The sequence below is a fragment of the Bos grunniens genome, chromosome 11 (assembly GCF_055505025.1).
Source record: "Bos grunniens cultivar Pamir isolate PY7600 chromosome 11, Bosgru_T2T1.0, whole genome shotgun sequence".
Classification (NCBI taxonomy): domain Eukaryota; kingdom Metazoa; phylum Chordata; class Mammalia; order Artiodactyla; family Bovidae; genus Bos; species Bos grunniens.
The window spans coordinates 37,218,395-37,243,208 of NC_141175.1; the positions used below are offsets into that span (position 1 = coordinate 37,218,395).

A 24,814-nucleotide genomic window follows, 5' to 3' on the forward strand; every position below is an offset into this window, starting at 1 on the left:
GTGAGGGGGAGCTGTAAGCATCTCCCTACTTTTTCAGCAAAGAACACTTCCCTCTCTGAAGGACTGCTCCACAGGTTAATGAAATGTGGGGCTTGGGGACTGAGACCAGGATCCCCGATAGTCTGAGGAGACTCTTTGTGCTTTCTGTGTGGACAGGGTAGACAGGAAGTACTGGGCTCCATATCTTCTGGTACTCATGGGCAGAGCTGAAGCCATTATTAAGCTACTGAGACGCTTCTGTGCCCACTGAGAAGGGCGGCCTCTGTCCCCCATGTGTCCTGTGCTTGGTTACCTCAGGTAGCCTGATCTGCCCCTGCCTCCCCTGGATTCCTCATTATCCAGCAACTGAAGGGTTAACTCCTCACACAGAGCGAGGTCTCTAGAAACCTGGGTCTTGTTCAGTATCAGAGATGACTGGGGTTGGTCTGTGCAGTGCTTGACTGATTACTAAATATTAAGTGATTTGACTATATCTTTGGGGGTGTTTGTAAGTAGTATAGAGTGGACTGTAAGTGTTAACAGTAAACCCATGAGATACTGCTTCTTTCCATTTCTTTCACAGCCTTTGAGGGTCAGATCCTGGGACTGTGGCCAGGGGAGGCTTTAGAGTCTGATAAATGGAAAATATCTTTCATTCATTTGTTTCCTGGGAAGTCATGCTTCTGGAAGACTTCAGTCAGCCAGGCCTGAATTGCTGTAAAGTGAATTTCCTCAGAACTTAAAAAACTCTCCCACCTTTCAGAAAGTCAGTCCTAGAGGACCTGCAGAAACATGCATGGCCTCTGGTGTGGATGTTAAAATATCAAGAGAGACAATTAGTGCCCATCAATTGGTGACTGGATGAACCACGTACAATGGAATACTATCCCTGATAAAAAGGATTGGGTGTAGTTCTAGGCGGGGCTTCCTCAGTGGCTCAGTCATAGAGAATCTGCCTGCAATGCAGGAGACACAAAAGACAGGGGTTCAATCCCTGAGTCAGGAAGATCCCCTGGAAGAGGGCATGGCAACTCACTCTGGTATTCTTGCCTGGAGAAATCCATGGACAGAAGAGCCTGGGGGGCTACAGTGCATGGAATCTCAGAGTCGGACACAATTGGAGTGACTGAGCACATGCACATAGTTATAGGCTACAAAACAGATGGATCTCAAAAACTTTATACTAGGTTTAAGAAGCCAGACAGTAAAGACCTCATGACCCTATTCATATACATTTTTCCATTTATATGAAACATTTAAAATAGGCAAGTCTATACTCAATATGCCAGCAAATTTGGAAAACTCAGCAGTGGCCACAGGACTGGAAAAGGTCAGTTTTCATTCCAATCCCAAAGAAAGGCAATGCCAAAGAATGCTCAAACCACTGCACAATTGCACTCATCTCACACGCTAGTAAAGTAATGCTCAAAATTCTCCAAGCCAGGCTTCAGCAATATGTGAACCGTGAACTTCCTGATGTTCAAGCTGGTTTTAGAAAAGGCAGAGGAACCAGAGATCAAATTGCCAACATCCGCTGAAGGAGATCAGCCCTGGGATTTCTTTGGAAGGAATGATGCTAAAGCTGAAACTCCAGTACTTTGGCCAGCTCATGCGAAGAGTTGACTCATTGGAAAAGACTCTGATGCTGGGAGGGATTGGGGGCAGGAGGAGAAGGGGACGGCAGAGGATGAGATGGCTGGATGGCATCATTGACTCGATGGACGTGAGTCTCAGTGAACTCCGGGAGTTGGTGATGGACAGGGAGGCCTGGCGTGCTGCAATTCATGGGGTCGCAAAGAGTCGGACACGACTGAGTGACTGATCTGATCTGATCTGATAGAGATTTAAAGCAGAGTAGTCAGTGAGTGAGTGAACGGCCACGGGGTAGAACCCCCCGCCCTTGTGCCCATGAGCAGATGAACTCTTCTCCACGTGCAGAAGGGTTAGACGCTAGGGTCAGAGAAGAACTACTGTCTCTGGTGGAGAAAGACTTGAAATCAAAGGCAAACTTTTATCTAAATATGTACTGTGTACGTATTTGTACACAGTAATTCCATCTATGCCTTCACCTGTCAGGTGAAATCTGCTCACTCACAGTCCTTCTTATTTGAAAGTTACACTTAGAAGATCTCAATCTGGTCAGTTCTAAAGAGGAAATAACCGAGTCCGTTGCACTCATGGCCAACCCTGCAGTGCCCGCAGGCCACACTGCCCATGATGGGGTCACAAGCCCCATTAGGAGAGATGTGTGAAGAGGGTTGGTGGTTGGCTGAGTGTGGAAAGACGCATGCCCAGTGGAGGATTCCCAAGCCTGTTCTGGGACACCTGGGCTGAGTGACTGTCCATGAGGTATGGGCAGCGCATGAACCCACCTGCCTTGTCTGGTCAGCTGTTGGCACCTGGCACTTGCCCTTGAGAGGCATCTTTCATTATGACCTTGAAAAGCACCCACTGAAAGGATTTTCATTTCACATAGACCACTCATGTCTATCCACTGGGTCCTACTTTAGATCTCTAAGAAATCAGACAGGAATGCTGCCTTCAAGTTCTCTCCCAGTGAAAAGACCATGGGTGTAGAATCAGTTAGAAGTAGGTGACTACCATACAAGAGGTGCAGGTAAGATGCTCTGAGAGCTCAGAGGAAGGAGGCATTCCACCAGGCTGGGGGGATGCAAGCACATCACAGAGGAGGTAGTCTTCAGGTTGATTCTGAAGGAAACAAAGGACTCAAACACGTGGACATGGGGATGGAGAGCAGTGAGGGCAGGGGTTCTCCAGGAGAGGAGCTGGACTGGGAGGTGGGTCAGAGTGGGAGAGGGCCCCCTGAGCTCCAGTGTGAGGGCTGTGGAAGGAGGAGAAGATGGTTAGGGTTAGTCCAGGTTCGATGCACGATACTGGATGCTTGGGGCTGGTGCACTGGGACGACCCAGAGGGATGGTATGGGGAGACAGGAAGGAGGAGGGTTCAGGATGGGGAACACATGTATACCTGTGGCGGATTCATTTCAATATTTGGCAAAACTAATACAATATTGTAAAGTTTAAAAATAAAAAAAAATAAAAAAAAGAAAGAAAAGATGGTGAGAGGCCCGTAGGTCTCACGCACCTGCATCAGGTTTCTCCAAGAGTCTTGGCGAGGTCGGAGCTATGGTTTCCCTGGATCTCCCCAGAGGACATGGTGTATAGATGGACTCTGGACTGGAGCCTGTGTAACCCCCAGACACAGCCAGACCCAGGATTCTCAAGGGACAAGCACGTGCTCTAATAGTGCAGTCTTACAGTTCCGGAGGTGAAGGAGACACAGCTCTGAGGGAGCAGGAAAACAGGTACGTAGGTCTACTTGGAAAGGACGACCAGAAAGAATCCTGCTCCCAGGTGGAAGAGCAGGGAGGCCAAGCTGCCTGATGCTCCCGCACGTCAGTGGGGAAGGGGTCCTCCATCCACCTTTCCAATTCTCCACTCTGGTTGTCATCTCCTAGTCTGACCTCCAGAGGCAAAGGGGCCAGGTCAGGCACTGGTTTCACTGTTGAGCTGCATCATGGGAGTACCTGCCGGGAGGGCCTGGGGTACCCCAGCAAGTGACATCCGGTACCTGTGGAGCATGGGGGCGAGGGCCAGAATCCCTGTTATCCCTAACTGAGCCCTTGCCCTAAATGCACGTCTCCTCTTGTCCCTCTGCTCTCCCTGCCCCTCTCCTGCCTTCTTTCTTATGACTAAGCGATTGGGAGCTGCAAAGTTCTCAACCAGCCCCTGGGCCTCTTAGCATGGATGGCAGGATGCAAGCTGGTGCTCGAACGGTTTCTAAATGGAAGAGTTTCTAAAGTGCTCCGCAAGGCAACGGCAGTGGCAGCTGCTGTTTAAAAGAGTTTGATTGACACTGGGAATTGCACATATTTTGAGTCAGGAACACTCATAACAATCAGGGAAGACTCAATCAGATGCCGAATCAGATGTAAACATGTGATGCTGCCTCTGTCCACCCAGGAGGCCATGCTGCCAGTTCTTCCCCAATGCTCCAGACTCCAGAAACTGCAGGGAAGGGACAGGTGGGACAAAGGTGGGCCATGCTGGGAAGCAGAGGAGGGCAGGGGTGAAGCGAGACAGTCTGGGAAAGGGGTCTGGGGATGCTGGTGATGGGGCAGGATGGGAAAGAAGACCCAGTCTGGGAGCTTCTTGCTGGTGGGGGCACTGGCCAAGAGATCATGTGGCCATCAGGGCCACCCAGATTCAGGCTTCTCTACTTTGGATGGCATCGGATTGTGTATCTTTCCCAAAGAAGACTCTTGAGAGTCCCTCAGATAGCAAGGAGATCAAACCAGTCAATCCTAAAGGAAATCAACTCTGAATATTCATTGGAAGGACTGCTGCTGAAGCTCCAATACTTTGGCCACCTGATGCGAAGAGCCGACTGACCCTGATGCTGGGAAAAATTGAAGGCAGGAGGAGAAGGGGATGACAGAGGATGAGATAGTTGGATGGCATCACTGACTCAATGGACACTAGTTTGAGCAAACTCCAGGAGATAGTGAAGGACAGGGAAGCCTGGAGTGCTGCAGTCCAGGGGGTCACAAAGAGTTGGACACTACTTAGCGACTGAACACCAACAAGTGAAGAAGAGTTTGCTCCTGGCTCTGCTCGCTCTTCTTGCTGGAGATGGTGGGAGTCCTCAAGGCTCTCAGAGTCTTTCTGGTTTAACTACTCTTCACTGTTGAGCTCCCCCAAAGTACAGACCCTAAATCACTTTGCACAGCCAGCCAAGGTCTTGGGTCTTGGGTTTTGCACATACCAGGCAGCCTGCTCTGGGTCTGAGGTGAACAAGGTCCATGCCACATTACTGCCCAGATGGCAGGGGCCGGGTGGTTCTAACACGTGCACAGGTCACTCTGCTGCCCCCAAGCCTTTGCTCTGTGTGGGGAAAGGAAGCAGAGCCTCATGGCTGGCCGAGCCTTGCTCTCCCTCTCCACAGGCACCCTGGTCAGGGAGAAGGAAGAGCCAGCTCCCTGGTGCTTGTCCAGCTCCTTTAGGGAGCTGTGCCATTTCAGAACATGGCAGTTGAGACCCTCTGTCCAGCCCTCCACATTGGGGATCTCATTCCTTGCCCCTCTGTGGTTCACACCTGCTCAGCTCTTTCTCTTTCTCCAAAGAAGACACTTTTGACGGCCTGGGTGATGCTGCCTTTTTCCATTTTTTTCCAGCCAGTGGCATTTGGAGCTTGTTGCTAAAACACGCTTGGCTAGAGATCTTGGTTGGAACCTGGCTTTGCATAAAGAACACATCCCCTGACTCCATCTTACTTAGCTTTACAGAGAGGCCTGTTGAAAACTGACCTGGGGGTTGGGGGCTTCTGGGAGGTGGCCGTTGGGGCAGAGGGCCAGGTTTAGAGGGGCGGCCTTGGTACTGGTTACCTCCCAAACGCATGGGGCCGATCTCTGCCTGGGTGATGCTCAGGCAACTCACACACAGCTCAGAAAACACACAATCCTGCTCAGGCATCAGACTGTTAATGGACAGTGGATATAATGCCGTATTTGCCACCCTGCCAGCCTGAGGGATGGAGAAACCTAATTAAGTTCCCTTAATGATTCTAAGTAGCTGACAAAAAGGTGTATATGTCTGAATGTGGACTGAGGGAATAGGGAGGCTTTGCAGGGAGACTAGAAAGAATGGCTGGGCTGGGTAACAGGCGTTTAATGGATGGCACAGCGTCTTGGATTCCTCGGTAGAGCACTTAGTGTGCTTGGAAGGCAGAGCGCTCCACCTCCCTCTCTGCAGCTGGGGCTCATCTGGGCTCTGTCTGCTTAGGATAGAAAGGGGAGATGCTGCTGAGGAAAAATGCTTTCTCTGGTTTCTCACTGTGCACTTGATTTGCTCGGCAAAAGTCTTCTAAAATGGACTGTCACAGAGCTTGGGCCACTGTATGCATTTCTATTAGAATAATGTATGTGATGACAAAGCCCTCTGCACCCATCCTATTATCTGTGTAATTGACTTCAGTTACCGCTGAAAAGGAGGGGCTGATGGCCAGCCTCAGGGGCCTGGAACCAGTCCTGGCTGGGATCAGTGTGGCTAGGGCTGGGCTCTTGTGCCCTGATGCTAGGGATCTTTGGCTCTGGCACAGGAGAGTAGGGGTGGGCTGGACATTCAAGGCCAGAGTTATTACTGGGAGATCCCTCTGCCTCCCGAGGTCCCACTCACAGAGTAATTTACCATCTCCCGACTTGGTCTCCTCTCCGGGCAAAATGAAACCAAGAACAAGGTTGACAGGGGAGGTTGGGGGGAAGTCAGTACAGAGCAATTCCAGGACTAATAAGGGCCACAGAGCTCTTTCACAGTGAATCTGGCTTCTGCAAGGGAGCCCTTTGGGGTGGAATAGGGGAGAAAATGAATTTTCAGTTCAGCCGTGCACGCGTGGAGAATCACTCAGACTCAACGTTGTTGGGCCCAGCCTTCCAGGTGCTGGCTGTCTCTGCTCATTTTGGAGGCTGCCACTTACGGATCTGGTTCCCACACTTGCTCTGGCATGCCACCCATCAGAAAGGAACAAGGATATTCTGCCAGATCACATGGCGGGGAGCAGCCCTGTGCTAGCAGGTTCCCAGTTTACTCTTCCACTCTCTCATTCTGGGTCCTGTGTATTGAGTTCTCTCTGGGCCCCAGGCTTTCAGGAGGAAAGCTGAAAGGGAGATCTTGCTTCCTGGAGCCCTGGCCCATCAGGGGAGGTATCTGTGCACAAAAATACCTGCCCCAGGAGCTTGAGGGTGTCATGGGTCCCAAGGAAGGAGAATTAATGCATTTTCCCAGGGGGAGAGGGAGGGAGGGAGAGAGAGAGTGTGTACACTTGAGAGAGAGCCAGCTTCTTAGGCTGGATGTCCCCTTCTGAGTTACTGAGGCTAGATTATCTCTGGGATGCGAGCATAAGAATAGAGATTATGAAGGAAGGGCAGGGACCTCTGGGAGCATGGTCTGACTTGCCAGGTCACACAGGAAGACAGTAGCTGAGGGAAGATGGGAATTCAGGCCTCTTGCTTTCCAGATAGAACCATCGAAATTCATTAATCTCATGTATCCTCTTACGTCCTCCATACTGGGTTTCCAGGTGGCGCAGTGGTCAAGAATCTGCCTCCCAGTGCAGGAGATGCGGGTTCAATCCCTGGGTTGGGAAGATCCCTGAAGTAGGAAATGGCAATCCACTCCAGTATTCTTGCCTAGAAAATCCCATATACAGAGAAGCCTGGCAGACTACAGTCCATGGGGTGGCAAAGAGTCAGATGTGACTGAGTAACTGAGTATGCACATAGGTCCTTCATACTACTGGTGAACATACATACAACAACATGCATACATCATACATACAACCAGCCCCTTGGAGCCACTGGGGGCTTGGAGGGCCATCCAGAGCTGGAAAGCACCCATACCCTCTCATTTCAGAAACACTGGGATACCTGTTTCACCTTTCTCAGGACACACAGGCATTTCCAGCACAGACCTCATCCTCCACTCCTGCTTCTGTGTGGCCTGTGGCTTGAGGCCTTAGATGCTGCTGCTAGAGATGGTGGCAGTCCCCCATCCCCCGCCCTCCCCCCCGCCATGGAGAGGAGATCCAGGGGAAGGGTGGTTGCTGACTCCCTTCACCTGATACAAATATCTTCATGAGAGTGAATAAGTGGCCTTGGCTCTCTGTTTGGGGAGGTAGTTTCAAAAGGTAGAGTGACACAAAGAACGGATTGTATACTTGGCGGGACCCCAGGGAAGTCACTGAAACTTGTCAGGTGCTATCTTGTTTTTTTTTTTAAATGTATGTAATGTGAGTATTTCCATCAGTTCAGCCGCTCAGTCGTGTCTGACTCTTTGCAACCTCATGGACTGCAGCACGCCAGGCCTCTCTGTCCATCACCAACTCCTGAAGTTTACCCAGAGTCATGTCCATTTAGTCGGTGATGCCATCCAACCATCTCATCCTCTGTCGGCCCCTTCTCCTCTCACCTTCAATCTTTCCCAGCATCAGGGTCTTTTCCAATGAGTCAGTTCTTCACATCAGGTGGCCAAAGTATTGGAGCTTCAGCTTCAGCATGAATCCTTTCAATGAACATTCAGGACTGATTTCCTTTAGGATGGACTGCCGGGAGCCGGTGAGGCATTCCACTCGTGACAAAGGTCATGAGGAAGGAGGCTCGGCATACGCAAAGGCGGGATCAAGCCTCAGGAGTCTGCCCGGATATTCTCGAGCATCTACCCCCCCAAAAACCAGAGTCTGCCTACTTTATTGCTTTGTGCTCTCACCTCTGACTTTACTGGGGGCTGTCCCTTACCACCATCTCTCTTTCTCTGTCAAAGAGTTAACTTACAGCTCCAATTAATAAAGTTCCTGGGCAATTAGGAGTGTTTAAATCCAAACCCCTTAGATGGCTCTCTAACTCGCCTGACAAGTTTACTGAGACTCCTACAGCTATGCATACGATTGTTTACAGTCTCCCAGCCTCGAGAGGCACGGGAAGCTTAAGATATTCAAATAGTTTAGAGCCTCTCAGAGAGTTAGAAACTGTCAGAATAAACTAGTAAAGGATTTCATTGATGAGCCAATGATTGTTGCCAAGTTTTCACATCCCCTGAATTGTATCCTTGAATATGTGTTAATTAATAGTTGGTATGTAGAAAAAATAAGTAGTGGCCTTGGTGTTAGTAACTTTAGACCCTTAAGGTAATAAATTCTTTTCTTTGTTGTAAACCCATTACACATCTGCCCTATAGGAATGCAATTTTATCTTCGGAAGATGGTGCCAAACCTTAAAATAATTACTTTTAGAGAAAATAAGTCTTTGTTGATAAGTCCTTGTCAAGAGTCATAAAATGTTAGTAGGCCTTCTGGCCAGAAGATGATGTAAATCACCTAAACCATTTGTATACGATAAATTTGCAGGAAAGAAACCCTGGTTTTTGATAAGGATCAAAAACTGCTGACTTTGCATACCCTATTATCCTCTATGTGTAACTTAGGGTATATAAGCCCCAGTTGAAAATAAAGCTACAGGCCTTGCTCACCAACGCTTGGTCTCCCCATGTCATTCTTCTCCTTAACTTCCGGCTGAAGTCTCCATCTGGAGCGCAGATATCCTCTGCGACCACTTATTTGCCTGGGCTTCTAAGACCCACTCGAGAAGGTGTCTAAGGTGGGGCACCTTCCGCTATTCGAGAGGGCACCTGCGGCCTCCGTGGTCAGAGCTAACCTGGTGTCACGGGTTATATTGATTTTCCGCGTAAACCAAGCTACTCAGCCTCTTTTCTCCACTGAATTTTCCTACTGAGCTATCCTCATTCTATTACTCTTTATATCTCTAATTACCATTTGAATAGGTCGCCGACGCCGTCTCCCCTTCGAATACCCTGGATCAGCCGGGGCTGGACCTCGGCAATGGACTAGTTGGATCTCCTTGCAGTCCAAGGGACTTTCAAGTGTCTTCTTCAATACCGCAGTTCAAAAGCATCAATTCTTTGGTGCTCAGCTTTCTTTACGGTTCAACTCTCATATCCGTACATGATTACTGGAAAAACCAGAGCTTTGACTATATGGATCTTTGTCGGTAAAGCAATGTCTCTGCATTTTAATATGCTGTCTAGGTTTGTCATAGCTTCCCTTCCAAGGAGCAAGCGTCTTTTAACTTCATGGCTAGTCACCATCTGTAGTGATTTTGGAGCCCCCCAAAATAAAGTCTGTCACTGTTTCCAATGTTTCCCCATCTATTTGCCATGAAGTGATGGGACTGGATGCCATGATCTTAGTTTTTTGAATGTTGAATTTTAAGCCATTTTTTTTTTTTCACTCTCCTCTTAATTTTCATCAAGAGGCTCTTTAGTTCCTTTTCACTTTCTTCCATAAGGGCGGTGTCATCTGCATATCTGAGGTTATTGATATTTCTCCCTGCAATCTTGATTCCAGCCTGTGCTTCATCCAATCCAGCATTTCACATGATGTATTCTACATGTAAGTTAAATAAGCAAGTTAAATATACAGCCTTGACATACTCTTTCCCAATTTGGAACCAATCCAATGTTCCATGTCTGGTTCTAACTGTTGCTTCTTGACTTGCATACAGATTTCTCAGGAGGCAGGTAAGGTAGTCTGGTATTCTCTTCTCTTTCAGAATTTTCCACAGCTTGCTGTGATCCACACAGTCAAAGGCTTTGGCATAGTCAATGAAGCAGAAGTAGATGTTTCTTTTTCTGAAATTCTCTTGCTTTTTCTTTGATCCAATGGATGTTGGCAATTTATCTCTGGTTCCTCTGCCTTTTCTAAATCCAGCTTGAACATCTGGAAGTTCTCAGTTCACGTACTGTTGAAGCCTAGCTTGGAGAATAGTATTTTCATAGTGGATGCCTTTCTTTAGTATGGGAGAGTCTAGTTCATTGTTCCTTGTTTATATTATTTTCTATTAAAAATCTGTACCTCCTCCAGAAGTATTACAAATTATGTATCTCCTCCTCTGCCTTCAAACAAAGATTATTTGAGCACCTCCTGTGAGTCAGGCACTGTGTCTGGAGCTGGGAGTATAGTGGTGCATAAGACATGGATCTTGACCTCAGGGACTACGGACAGATTTTTAATTCATATTATTCACTGGCCATGAGATTTCTAAAGTCCTTACTGGTTCTGCCCCCCACAGAACTAGTGCCTTCACAACCTGAGAAAACATCAAATCTGGGGAGTGAGAGGAATCAAGAAAGACTTTGAAGAACTGAGTGCCTAGAAAAGAATGGTAGAGCTGGGACAGGAGAATCATTCAGGACTAGGGTGAGGGTAGAAGTCTAGCTGCTTTGCTTCAGGTATCTCAGCAGTCCAGGTATCTCCTCAATTCCAGACTTTGTGCCTGGGGAGAGAAGGGACTGAGAATACACGGCTGTGTTTTCAGAGGCAGTAAGTTATGAAAAACATATGCCTCTGTTGACTTGTAAACCAAGCTGTGGATATTACCAGGAAAATCTTGAGCAGATCGGAACATCCTGTTATTCTAAAGTGGTTCACTTACTGCTGTTTTGAGTGATGACTTCTTAAACCAGGCTCACAGGCTGGATCTATCTTACTGCTCTGCGCTCTTGGTTGTGGAAACTTAGCAATCAAAAGCAACAACTTTTTTCAAATGTCACAGTAAATCAGTGTTAGAAATAGGATTTAGAGCTTGGAATTGCTAATCTACTCCTTGCTCCAATGATCTGGGATGTTTTCTGAGAAAGAAACAAGGCTAGATCCTCCCACTGTTGCAAGGAACGTTTGATTTGTATGTATCAATGCCTGGCTGCACACTGCATTGCTAGGATCTCAGCCACACTCTCCCACTCTTCTGCCTGACCCAAGCCTGTGCTGGCCGATGGTGCCATTTGGTAGGCTGTGGCAGAAGGGCTCTCTCCTCCTCCAGCTCCTCCTCTAAGCTGCACTCTGAGGCTCACAGCAGTTCATATCTGGTCCCTCGAAAGAGCCTCCAACAGTCCCCACACTCTGGTTTCCCATCCTCGATTTTATCTCTGTGTCCAACGGCTCCCTATACCCCACAGCCTGGAGTCCAAAATACTTGACCTCTTATCCACTCTCTCTAAGGAGATTGCTCAGAATTCTCTGACACAGAATCCTCTTGAGTATTCTTGAACCTGCATAAAACATTCCTGACTCTAAGCCTCTGCTTATCCTGATGGTCATCTCCAGAATACCCTTGTCCCTTTCCCATTTCCCTAAGACCTAAATTGTCCTTAAGGTCCAGCATATATATAATAAACCCATTTTCTCCATAATGACTCCCTGACACATAGAAGTCACTGAGCTACCTGAAGACCAGCCACACTCTGCCGGACCCAGCACAATGCTCTGTGTGCTGCTGTTGGCCTCTCAGTGTGTATGCTCCACATCCCCACAGCATGCAGCTCCTGTGACCCAGCAAGAGGCTGCATCATACACCCCTTTCCATTCTCTGTGCTCAGTGGAGGCTTAGTACATAACTGCTGACAAGGTGACAGCCAGTGACACTTCTCCAGTCACTTGATTCCCTCTCTTGTCCATAAGACAGCTGGATCTGACATTTTATGCCCGTGACTTTCCAAATGTGGTTGACCCTCTGAATTTCTTAGGAAACTTAAAAAAAAATATTCTTGGGTCCAGTATGTGATTGCTGAATCAGAATCTCTGTGCATGGGGTCCAAGACTGCATTAAAGCCAGTTTTCTAGGTAAGTATAGTGTTCAGCCAATTTTGGAAACCACTGTCCTAAAATGTCCTGCTAAAGTCTTTTCAAAATATGTTTCCTATTTATTTGCTTAATTAATTAATTAATTTTTAGAAAGACTATTTTACTGAGAGAAATTCTCCCTAAAAGTGAGAAAGTGAGGTTTTGCTACATCGTAAAATTTGGGGAATACAACATTCATACCTTAGAATAGAGGAGAAGGGCATGGCAACCCACTCCAGTATTCTTGCCTGGAGGATCCCATGGACAGAGAAGCTGGGCAGGCTACAGTCCACAGGATTGCAATGAGTTGGGCATGACTGAAACGACTTAGCATGTATGCACATGTGCACCTTAGAATAGATCCTGGAATTGATTTCAGCCTTGAATTATGAAGGTTCTTGGAGAAGACTAATCAATGCTCAGAGTAGCTAGATAAGGAATCAGTATTCTCAAATGACAGTCTGATTGATGCCAAAGATGGAGGCTCTATTCCTTGGTTTAACCCATAACACAACACACACACATATTTTTTCATCAAACCTGTTTCACTTTTTTCTATATATCCAAGCATCTGCTGTATGCAGTTAGTGATGGCTAGGTAACTGAGTTGTAGCCAATGGAAAGTGAGCTGATGTGATGACTCATAAAAATCTTCCTATGCAAGGATCCTCCAGTGCTCTTTCCTCATTGGCTGTCTGAAGGCAAAGGAGTCAAAACTGGAGAAAATGATGGATCCACAGAGAGAAAGAGGCTGGACCTTTGAATGACCAGATGGAAGGCTACTCGCCAACTGGCACATTCATTTTTGCTATGTTTCTTTTTGTACAGCCCAAGGATTGGAGGTTTAATGTTATTCTGGGTAGTGTTACCCCAACTACCATATCATGTATCACAAGCCTAGTTACCCAAGTGTGTTCAATGCACCCAACACGGTTGGGTCAATGACTAACCGCCCCTGGGGGTGGGGTGCAGGATAAAGTTAGCCCTAGGTTGGCTGCAGGCCTCCCTGCAGCTGCAGGCTTCTCCCTGCACATCTGCACTACGGCAGGATGAAGGACAAGCTGGGGGAGGCAGAATGGGCTTTAAGGAGTGGGGTCTAGTGCTCTAAGATGCTAGTTCCTCCTCCCTCTGGGAAGTTAAGGATAGCAAGGGCAAGTGACTTGTGAAAAGCTTGAGCTTGATGGGCTTGTATGTGCATGCTCAGTCACTCAGTTGTGTCCAACTCTTTGTGACCGCATAGACTATAGCCCGCCAGGCTCATCTGTCCATGGAATTCTCCAGGCAAGAATACCGGAGTGGGTTACCATTCCCTTCTCTGGGATCTTCCCAACCCAGGGATCAAACCCACATCTCCTGCATTGCAGGCAGACTCATTACTGTCTGAGCCACCAGGGAAGCATCAAAGACATACCAGAGTGGTGATTTAAAAAGGCACATGATGACCAGCACAATTTTTCCAGTAGTCATGTATGGATGTGAGAGTTGGACTATAAAGAAAGCTGAGCGCTGAAGAATTGATGCTTTTGAACTGTGGTGTTGGAGAAGACTCTTGAGAGTCTCTTCGACTGCAAGGAGATCCAACCAGTCCATCCTAAAGGAAATCAGTCCTGTGTGTTCACTGGAAGGACTAATGTTGAAGCTGAAACTCCAACACTTTGGCCACCTGATGTGAAGAGCTGACTCATTTGAAAAGACCCTGATGCTGGGAAAGATTGAGGGCAGGAGGAAAAGGGGACGACAGGGGATGAGATGGTTGGATGGCATCACTGACTGAAAGGACATGAGTTTGGGTAAACTCCGGGAGTTGGTGATGGACAGGGAGGCCTGGCGTGCCGTGGTTCATGGGGTCGAAAAGAATTGGACATGACTGAGCAACTGAACTGAACTCAACTGACCGGAACAATGGCCTGGAAGGAAGTGGGTAGAATCTTCTTTGCTGGTGATGCTGGCTGGCTGGAGGTGTGAAAGAAGGAAGGCAGGGAGGGTAGTGCTGGGCAGGGAGAGGTCTTTAGCAGGAGCTGGTGGTAGGGAATTAAGATGATGGATTTCAAGGAGTGGATGAGGTAAAGGAAACTAACTCAAAATGAGTAAGAGGTGTAGCCTAAAAAAAAAACCCAAACCAAAATATTTTGTTAATTATAATGGCTACCATTTACCAAGTTTTCAACTACATGTCAAACACATTTCTTCACATATGTACATAGGAAGAAGACTAGCCTCAGGATCAAGGGAAAATTATTTCTCCTCTTTAGACCTCAGTTCCTCTTATTAAAAAGAGGATTAATTATAGAATCTATCCCAAGCAACTGTTTTAAGGTTGAAATGAGATAATGCATGTTAAGCACTTGTTACAGTGATGGCCAGGCAGTGAGTACTCAACAAATGTTAGTTCTAATCATTGTCTACAATTTCCATGGCTCTATGAGGAAGTTGTGATTCAACTTAAAAAAATATGAATCAAATACAACTTTTTCAGGAATGTGCCTAGGCCTGCAAACTAAAGTTTGTTGGAGCTCTCTGGATTTCCACTCACTGTGTACTTCTCTATTCAGGTGAGAATAAGCAATGAAAATGTCCCTCTCATGCTGGTCTCATCACGGAAGACGCTACACAAAGAGAGAGTATTGTGTATGTAAAATGGGGATTCTGTAGATGAGAAACAAGAACATATTAGGAGAAAAACCTTGCCTCTGTGGAGTTTCTGGGCTAAGTACATGAAGCCACAACTCTCAGCCCAACTGATCCCGTTTAAAAGATGTGTTTGTGAAGCACACCACTTGTCATTAGGACAAAGGATGCAGAGGGAACAGACATCTAAATATCTCCAGAGGGAACATTTTCTTCTTGTTAGACTGTGTATTTAGTGAGCAGTTAAAAGCCTTTATAATGATAATGCTAGAGAATGAAGCCTACATATGTGTGATAAGTTATGTACGTTCTACTTGGCTGTACGATGCAGTGATTTGTGGGGCACAGTTTGATCCATGGTGTTTCCAAATCCACCTCATAATGAGTTGAACTTAGCACCTGCTTCTGTGCTGTAAGCACATCAAAGCTTAGCATGGTGTGGGAGCACTGTGCTTAACTTACTAGGATATATCATTATAAAGAGGAAAACTAGGGAATCCCTGCAAGAGGCTGGAAATTAGAATAAGGGGAGAGAACTTGTCCTTTTTTTTTCTTTTTTTCTATTTTTAGAAAAGGTAGAATTAATTCTAGTGATAAGAGTGGCAGTTGGATGGCAGGGCGAGGAGGGAAGCTGATGAGGTGGGGAGAGAATACAGAAAGCATTTATATGAGGTAGAGGTAAAGTAACAAGATAACTTTTAAGCCTACATCAAGCCAGTATTTGAATTAGTGCTGTCCTTCAAAATTACCTTGAGAGCACACATCTGTATTCCAGGGATGTTACCACTGCTCAAAACATCTTGGGCACTTACTGCTCTTGGAGATTTCTCTTGTTACTATTTATAGTAGGTTGTAAAGTTAATACCATTTCATAACGATGACAGACTATGGCATTATTTCTATCACTTTCCCTGTTTGTAAATGGACAGGAGAAATATCCTTCCATGGATCAATGCCTCCCTGTCAGCGGCCTTTATATACCTATGGCATATTCTCTGAGTCTTTACGGAAAGACTACTGTGTGGTGGGAACAATCTGAATATAGCTCTCAAGTGCCCAGTTCTGGATCTCCCTACTTACAAGGACCAGGGCACACAATTAAGATCAAAGTTTTTTTTACAAAGTGATCCTGACAGGAGAGTGCCCAGAGACAAAGGAAGCACAGGTACCAGGCAAATCTCTAAAGAAAATACCTTGTCACAAGAGTAACAAATGCTGTTTGGGTTCATCTGATGGGACACAGGCATTGCTTTGATATACAGAACTCTGTGTAGTAGTATTTCTTATAATGTGATTTTATCTGCTCTGTTAGACGCAGGTTGAACAGAGGAGGAATGTTAGATGGATTCCAACAAGTGAAATTCTCACTTAATTCAGCCGGAATTTGAGAATACAGCAATTTCTCTCGATACTTCATTCTGTCAACATGCATCTCTTGGGCATACTATGTGTTAGGTATGGTACTAGATAATCAGGAAGCAGCGCAGTATAAGTCAGACCTGATTCCTGCCTCGTTGGTGTGTATATTCAGAAAATAAAAAACAGATATCACTGAGTGAAAAGGTATCATAGGAGTGTTTCAAGAACCATGAGACTATATTGTAGCTATACTGTATAGTTTAGGGATTTTGGGAGGCTTTTTTGAAAAGCTAAGGAAAAGTAGCAGTGAGGAAGATGGAAGGTGGAAGAATGTTGCATGTGGAGGGAACGGCAGGTGCAAAAGTCTGCCAATAAGAACCTACCACGGTGCAATTGAGTTGAAAGAAGCTTAATGAGGTTAGCAGGTAGAATAACAGAAGAATAGTATAAAAAGAGGCTGGTGAGATTATGGTTGGGTAGATCACATGTGGGGCTAAATAAAGAGATTTTTAAAGGAAATTGAAAGGCACTCAAAAAACCATAGAAGCCATGGAAGCATGTTAAAAATGGGAAATGATTAGATTTACATTTCAAAAAGTTTATTCCAGCTTCCTTGTGCAGACTGGATTGGGTGGGGATAAGACATGCAGGCAAGGAGACAAGACTGGATGTCACTCCCAGGTCTAGGCAGGCACTAGTTTCATGTAATACCCGGGGGCTATGAGGAATGTCCAGAGCCTGGGAGCTCTTTAGGGCTAATCTTTAAGCACTAATAAAGTTGCTTTTAAAACTTGGTAATGTGTGGAGGTTGGGCAACCTCGGAGCAGATGGTGGTTTGGGACAGCACAGGGAATGAAGTCTCGCCCTCTAAAGGGCCATGACTGGGGAGCTGTCCAGGAGGCAGGTGCTGAATAACGGAAACAAGGACTTGCTTAATGATACTTCATGGGATGTGGGCAGATGGTAAGGTGCTAACACCTACCTCAGGGTCAGGAGGAAGGGAGTTAACATTTGGTTTTTTGTTTTTTGTTTTTATCCATTTTCTTTTTCTCTTTCCCTCATTTATTTCCTTCCTCTACCTTCACTATCCTCCCATTTTCATTTTCTGGAGATCCAGGCAGCTAGAGCACACTGTCTGAAAGTAAGAAGGATAATGTGCTTTCCCTTATAAGAAGCCTACAGAGCATCGATGACCACAAATTCATAAGAACCCTAACCCCCACCCTAGGGTTTCATTACTGGTTACTATTGCTAAATTGGCCATCTTAGCCTCTTCTGACGCATTAGATGGGGAGATATTATTATTACTACTAAATCATTGTTATTATGAGTAGTTATTACTAAGCATTTACCATGCAGCAGGCAGTTCACCAAGTACTTTACTTCTCCAAGCCTAAGAGGTAGACTTTATTATCTTTGTATAATTGAATATGGCTTGACTTAGAAGATTGGAGTTTGTGGTTTGTTCCCTTCATTCAATAAATTATCTGAGGCCATAAACTAAGGGATGATGATGGAGGGTGTGGGAAATAAAACTTATTGATACGTACTAGACATAGATGCTTTCGACAGTCATTTTTAGTCTTATAATAATCCTGTAAAGTTGCACTGGTATTATGCTCATGTTGCAGTTGTGGGTGCAGTTGCAGGCCTGGAGAGGTTCAATTGGCTGAGGTCACACAGCTAGTAAGTGGCTGAGCCAGTTTTTAAACTTAGGACTCTCTGACTCTAAAGCCTGTGCTCTGCCATCCACAGTTCTTCAGTTTTATGGGGCAGCCACACATACAGTGAGGTGGATTTTAGCATGTGAAAACTGCTCTGCCTCCTCCTGCAGTTCCATTGCCTCAGGGTCTGGATGCCTTCCTCTATCACCTCTAGTTCCAGGGAGGGGGAGGCCAGCATCCCACATCAGAGCATGTCAGTGGCGTGCAGGCTCCTGGTGCGCAGGGCCACTCGCATAATTGCACATTTATTAGGTCATGAGGCATCATCCAACCAGGCTGGCCTTTGTCTCAATCCCCACTGGACAGTTTGGTCTCACTATTAATATTGGAAATGTCAGGCTGGTAAACAGCTTTTAACAGGAAGGAGGGAGGCTGAGAACAAAGTCTCCTTCAAACAAAAATTGAGCCGATGGAAGTGAACAGAGTCAACATCTTACTGCCCTTAAATCCCCTGGAGTGGCTATGAAAGAGAGAGGACTAGCTGGATTGAGGAGGAAAAAAACCTTTTGATTCATCTGAATTAATTTAGCATCTCCCAGAAGGGAGGACTCTGGCATAACCTGCCTGTTCTCCATCCCCTGCACACAGCCCCCACAATCCCAAAGGACAAAAGACTAGTCTAGGGTGAGGGCGCCCACACTGCCCCTTCCTCCACTTTAATTAAATCCATTTGTCCTGGGGGCAGCACTGAGCCCTGGGATGTCTGAGAGCTTTGATCTTTAACCCATTTACATCTGAAGGAGTGGGGAGCTGGTGCTCAGAGGCCAATGGCGTCTTCCTGTGACAGCTCAGCTTGAGTTATGAGCTCTTAGAAATCAGCAGACTGAAGTCTGGGTGAAGAATTTGAGACTCAGCTTTATATTTACAAACTGTGTGCCAACTGGCATCACCCTCCCCTTTACCTGAAGCCCTTTGCCCTCATTTTTCGAAGGATCCACTAGGACGGCAAACTGGGGAGTCGAACGCAGAAGCTGCTCTGGATCGTGTGGTTTGACATTTAGCCTGTTAAAGATGGCTTAAAGATCCCTTCCAGATCCATTTATATACATGACTCCCTCCTTGCTCCCTTACTTTTTGGTCTGGAACAGATCAGCTCCAATCATTGAGGGTTCAGTGTGACACAGCGGAGCACCATGTGAGCAGCTGGGGTGGTCAGGCGCTGCTTGCTCCAGACTGACTGCAGGTGGCAGACTGGTGCCATCCTGGGCAGACAAGTGGCAGCCGAGCAGTTACTGCTCCATTTCAGAGCCACAAGGCATTAAGGATCTTGTAATCCAACCCTCTCAGTTTAAGATGAGGAGACTGAGGCCCAGAGGAGTTCAAGGTTACAAAGGTCTTTAATCTTAGAATCTAACTAGGAATCTGGGCCTCTGGTAGAAGCACTCCCTTCTTTACTGAATAATTCTTATTCACCTGCCTCACGGACTAGACTTCTAGGAGCACCAGAATGGGGTTGGCTGGAGCACCTGTCCTCACTCCAGTGCTGACCTGCTGGTGCTTCATCTCTTTGGTTCTCAGTGAAGGAGAACCTTGTCAAAGGGCAGGAATGGGGATACATGAGGTATGTCCTACCTATGTCACAGGTTTTCTTGTCGCTAATAAGGAATAACTAAAACGTCAAATGGGAAAGTAAGGCAATATCCATTAATTAAGAGAAAATGCCATATACATATAAAGCCTGATTATTATCATATGAGTTGTTCGGTTTTACTTTTTCCTACAGATACCAGAGGGAGCCAATCAGGCTAGGCCAGAGGTGTGAGAGATGAGTGCTCATTAGCATGGAAATCCCTCAGAGTATCAGTGCATCCTGTAGGTCTCCAGAAAGTGTGTGTATGAACATTTGTATGTGCGCATGTGTGTGTGAGATCTGGATAGAAGGAGTGGCAGGAGGGCAGACAGGCCCCCTCTTGCATTCTGGCTGACAGAGGAAGCGGGACAGATGGGATGGGTAAAGGCCCACCTGTCGGCCACCTCGAGGAGAGGCAGCACCGTCCACTGCCACAGGCTCAAGCCTTCCAGGGTGGCAACACGCCAGATCATTCGGCTTTGTTCCTTCCCGGTTTTGTTCTCCACCAGCATCAAGGAGACATTTCCCTGCAGGACTCCACGGATGAGCCACGACATTCGGAGCTGCAAGGAAGAGAAGAGTCAGAAGGACAAGGTGTTACTGTTGATAGGAAACTGTAGGTCGCATTTCTGGAATTCTCAAGAATTTTGCTGGAGACTCAGCCCAGGTCTTCCTGTGAGGAGAGCCGGCCAACCATAGCCTGACTTGGTTCATTGTCTCCCGTTTTCACCAAGGTTCGAGGAGCTGGGAGGGGAAACCGATGGGCAGTTTTGGAACTTTGTTCAGGTTGATGGCATCATCCTAAATTTCACAGGCTTCTGCCTTCTAAGATCAGTGGGGTATTAAATGAACTTTCTAAAGAGGATTCAAAGAGTCTTGTCTGTGGTCCCAATTCACTTTGTGACCTTAAGCAAGTGATTTGGTGATTTAATTTCTTTTAGTGATTTAGGTATCAGTGATTTTTATTCCTTTTAAAGACTAATAATCTTATTTGAATGGTACCACGTCATTTGTTAGCTAACTGGAGACCCTATGACTTGATACCTGTGGCCATTGGTGGGCAAGGGTGAGACAAGAACCTACCTATCAACATTTTAAAATATGATTTCTTTCAGAATGAGGGTGTACACTTTGCCTAAAGCAAGATACAATTATATGTTTTCATTGTATCTTTATTAAAGGTTTCTATGGCATTGTACCCTAAGACATACGAAAGGGAATAACTAATTTATCTCAGAAAGCTTCAGTACAGTCATGCCCAGAGGCAGTATATACTATAAACAAGATCTCTGGTCTTTGTGCTTAAAATAATAGAGGTTGTATGTTTGATAGAAAGTCTATAGCAACATTTAAAACTTAGGACAACTACAGCATATCACTGCCCCAAATATTCCTGTTCAGATCCTTGTAATAGAAATGGCTATTATAGAAAGGAAGACAATATATGTCCTATGGCAACCTGGAGTTTTCATCAGCTATGGTGCCTCCTTTTCTCTGATTCTCATTGTCTGGAGACATGCTTCTTTGTAAATCACTACTCCTTTTCTCTCAGTCTCTAAGTTCACAGTTGCCTCACAGTTTGATTAAGGAGGTTACATACCATGAAGCACTTGAAGCAGAAGACCCCTCACTCTGTTGCATACCAACGCTTCACTAACAAGCCACCCCTGGCATTGCAGTGCCCATGTGCTCTTCTATTTCTGAGAGCTGAGCCTGGTGAGCCTGGTCTATATAACCATAACCTCTTCACTTCTATCTTTCCCATCTCCCTGCATCCTGTGTACCAAATACTTGTCTCCACTGCACATCCCTAGCGTAATTTCCCAAATCTGTTACATTTTTTTCATTGGCTCCACTTGGTTTTCTTGAGCAGTCTGGATGCCATGGTTGGAAATTTTAAACCTACTCTTGCTAATGAAGCTCCCTCTGCCCTCAGCTCATCATCCTGCAGTGCCCAGCTTGGGATGACGCTTGCCACATACTTTTTGCTTTTTTTGCTCCCTGGCCACAGAATAGTGCTGATTTGGACCGTTGGAGCCTCAGTGTCCTGGATGACTGGTGATACTTATTCATCCGCTGGTGATTTCCATAGCTGATTTCTTAACACATGTGGTACAATGGGTGTTTCAAACTCTTCCTCAAACATTGATTTTGTCACCCTCTGGTCCCCAACACCCAATTTATTCTTTTGATTCCTACCTTACTGATGAAGATTTACTATATCAAGTGCATTCTCCTTCAACCTCTTTTTTTCCCCATAGAGTAAGTATCTATCCAACTTCTCCCTTTCCTGTTTTAGAGGAAGATGTACCCTCCACTTTCTTCTATGTTAACCCTTTCTCTTTTCATCCTGCAACCTCTGTCCTTCCTTTCTTCAGCACCTTCGAAGTCTCTCTACTTTCTGGCTCCTCTGTCTACAAACAAGATCAGGTTTCACTTCTCCTGGAAAAATATCCTTTATTTGATCCTGCTGGCTGCTCTGGCTTACAATATATTTCTATATGTCAATTCACATGTTAACATCTTGGAAAACTGGTATGTAACCACTGCTTCAATTTCCTTGTTGCCCATTCTCATAAATCTTTTCAACCTGTCTTTTATCCTCACTAGTCTAAAGTAACATTCACCATGTCCTTTACAACTTACTCATTGTACTCTAGATTCCATAGCCTCCAAACGTGCCTCTCTATCTGTTCTTTCTCCCTTCTAAATTCTTTTGTATCTCTCTGTCACATTTTCCTGTTTATCACTGCCATCTGTGACTCTTCAATGGTTTCTCACTCTCTATCAATTAATAGCAAGCCATTCACATTCCTCTATAATCTAGGCAAATCAACTTTCCAGTCATTCAATAGATGTTTATTGAGGACTTTTGCTGAGCCACATGTATCATCCTAGGATGGTCTAAGAGCTCTGGAGTCTGAGAGATCTGGATGCAAAACTTGTTCCTGCCACTTTGGAAAATGTGAAGCTCAGTTCTCTATTCTCTAATATGGGAATTATTTTAAACTTACAAGGTTATAAAGACAATTGAATGAGGTAATAAATAGTGGAACAAAAGGTTAAAAAGGAATTCTGGCTGAAGCATGGAGGCAATAGATACTGCATTTCAATGGAAAGTCTGACAGCACAGTGCGGTACAGGGCTTTCAAGAGAGGTGGATGAAAACAGGGTACACAGTTCTTTATCCCTTGTCCATATATTGGATGTAAAAAAAGTTGGTGGCTGACTACTAGGAGAGAGTTTTGGGAAAGTGCTTTTGGTGTATCACGAGTTCCACCTCACTTTGAGGAAGGCTGTTTCTTCACCCCAACTGATGAGAGTGTGGTTTCAGTGATCCCACATCAAGTACTCGACATTCACCCCCTGCAGTTTGGGAGCACAGTGGATTAGTGTCTATCTCTCATCTGGAAAAACCTGAAGTATGAACAAGAGGATGGTTAGCTTCTCTGATGGCAGAACAGAGGCAGAGTGACAATTTTGGCAAAAGAAAAAAAAAGCCTGAGGGCTTGCACATAGGCTACACCAGAGTGAGCTGTGTACAAAGGAGCCCATGTCAGTCATTTCAGATCTTACCTGAGAGGGCTGTTTGGAGGGGAAAATATAACTCAGCAGAAAGCAGCTGCAGGTATACTGAGATGCTCAAGGGCAGGGGAAGGATTAAGTGACCACCTGGATGGGAGAGACACATATGCCCTAGCCAAGGTAACAGATGCCCAGCCATAGTGGAGGGACTGGGGAAAAAGCAGATCTCCAAAGAAACCACAAATATGTCCCCTGTAAGAAATAGTAAATCCTTAAATACTTGTCATGTCTGGAGAATACCAGTGAAGATCACCACAACGGGCTGGGCCCAGTAAGAGATTCCCTGTCCCCTTGTCTCTTCTCCTTCCCCACACTTAAGATCTTGAAGGGTCAGTTAGCAAGAAGAGGAGGAGAGTTGGGTGATGAAGAGAGAGATCAATGACCACCCTCTCCCTGATTTCAGGCTTTTCATCTGCAATAAGGCCAAGCATGGTGGGTGGAGGGGAAAGGACGAAGCCCTGACATCAAAGTGAGAGGGAAGTTTTGATTTCTACATAGGCCTGTGTTTGGGGTTTTGAAGTGACTTTAGGTCTGCATTACCTTAGAGTGACCAGGTAAGTAGTGGGATCTGCTGAAATTTTTACCCAGGAGTCCACACGTGGGGGCTCAATGAAGCGGGTTCCTAGATCCCTCCCACTAGCCTACATGCCAGATTCGCACTTGCCATTCATTTTTCTGCTTCTGATCCTTCCATTCTTCTACCTGCTTTTTCCTTCTTGCCACTTATAAAAAATAAACCTTTTTGTTCATGGAGCCATTTCTTATCTATCTCAGAAATGACCTCCCACTCATCTGAAATCTTGTAACTGAGGCTGGTGGGGACATCACAGGGTATAGCTCTGCCACCGCGTCTTCCCTCCCTACCCTCAGCCCTCTTGGGCCACTAGTTCCTTCAAAGCAGGGACTGCTTTATTGACCTTGGATTCACAGTAGTTGTCAAGTGTACGCACATGACAGGCACGGATCGATGTCAAAAGGAACAAAAATGTACACATACACAGGAAAACCCTCCTCTTTACCAGGTCCTCCTCTCAGGGATGCTAACCAGCTCTGCATCCTGTGATGCTCCTTAGCATTTTCCTGCATTCCAGGGGTCAGGTTCCAGGAAAGCGGGGAGGGTCTACCCACTTCACAGCCAATGACTATAGTCAAAACTGCATACCTCTTGGCTGTTCTTAGGAAACTACATTTGAAATAGATTCTGCTAGTGGTATGAGCATGTTGGTGAGGTCTAGTCCTGTCTCATAGACATTGGGTGCCACTGGCCAGTGACTGCTGAGCTTTCTCCATCTTTCTGCACTATTCACTATATTTTATGACAGTAAGCCTGGGCAAGAAAGAACTGGGCTGGCTGCCAAGAGATGGTGCTAAGGATGGCATCCTTAGCTTCTGAGGTGGTGACCCAGGATCCCTCTTGAAAAAGATGACCATTCACTCATTCAGCAAATAATTATTGCGTTGTCTACTCTGAACTGATTATGCATATCTTCCCTGCCTTCAAGGAGTTTATTATCTAGTGAGGAAGTCTGAATTTAAATGAATAATGGCAACTGTGCTGAATATGGCAAGGGGGAAAATAATCAGAGCCACTTGACAGTGTAGACATAAGACAGTCAAGGCACCTGACACAAGATAGTCAGGACTTGGGTTAAGATGGCCACTTGATCCAACTGTTCAGTGCTATGGATAAAGAGAGGAATTAAACTTTCATTACAGTATTACCATCTATTTAGAAAACATATATCTATAGCCAAACTCAAGC

At 45.9% G+C, this 24,814-nt stretch overlaps 1 protein-coding gene across 1 annotated transcript in view; it reads right to left on the reverse strand.

Moving 5' to 3' along the window:
* The window catches only part of ALK (ALK receptor tyrosine kinase), a 747,102-nt gene that overhangs the window by 85,246 nt on the left and 637,042 nt on the right, over window positions 1-24,814 (reverse strand). Inside the window, exon 9 of the mRNA XM_086323612.1 lies at window positions 19,861-20,030. Within this exon, the coding sequence (XP_086179738.1) occupies window positions 19,861-20,030 (170 nt within the window). The remainder of the gene's footprint in view (window positions 1-19,860; window positions 20,031-24,814) is intronic.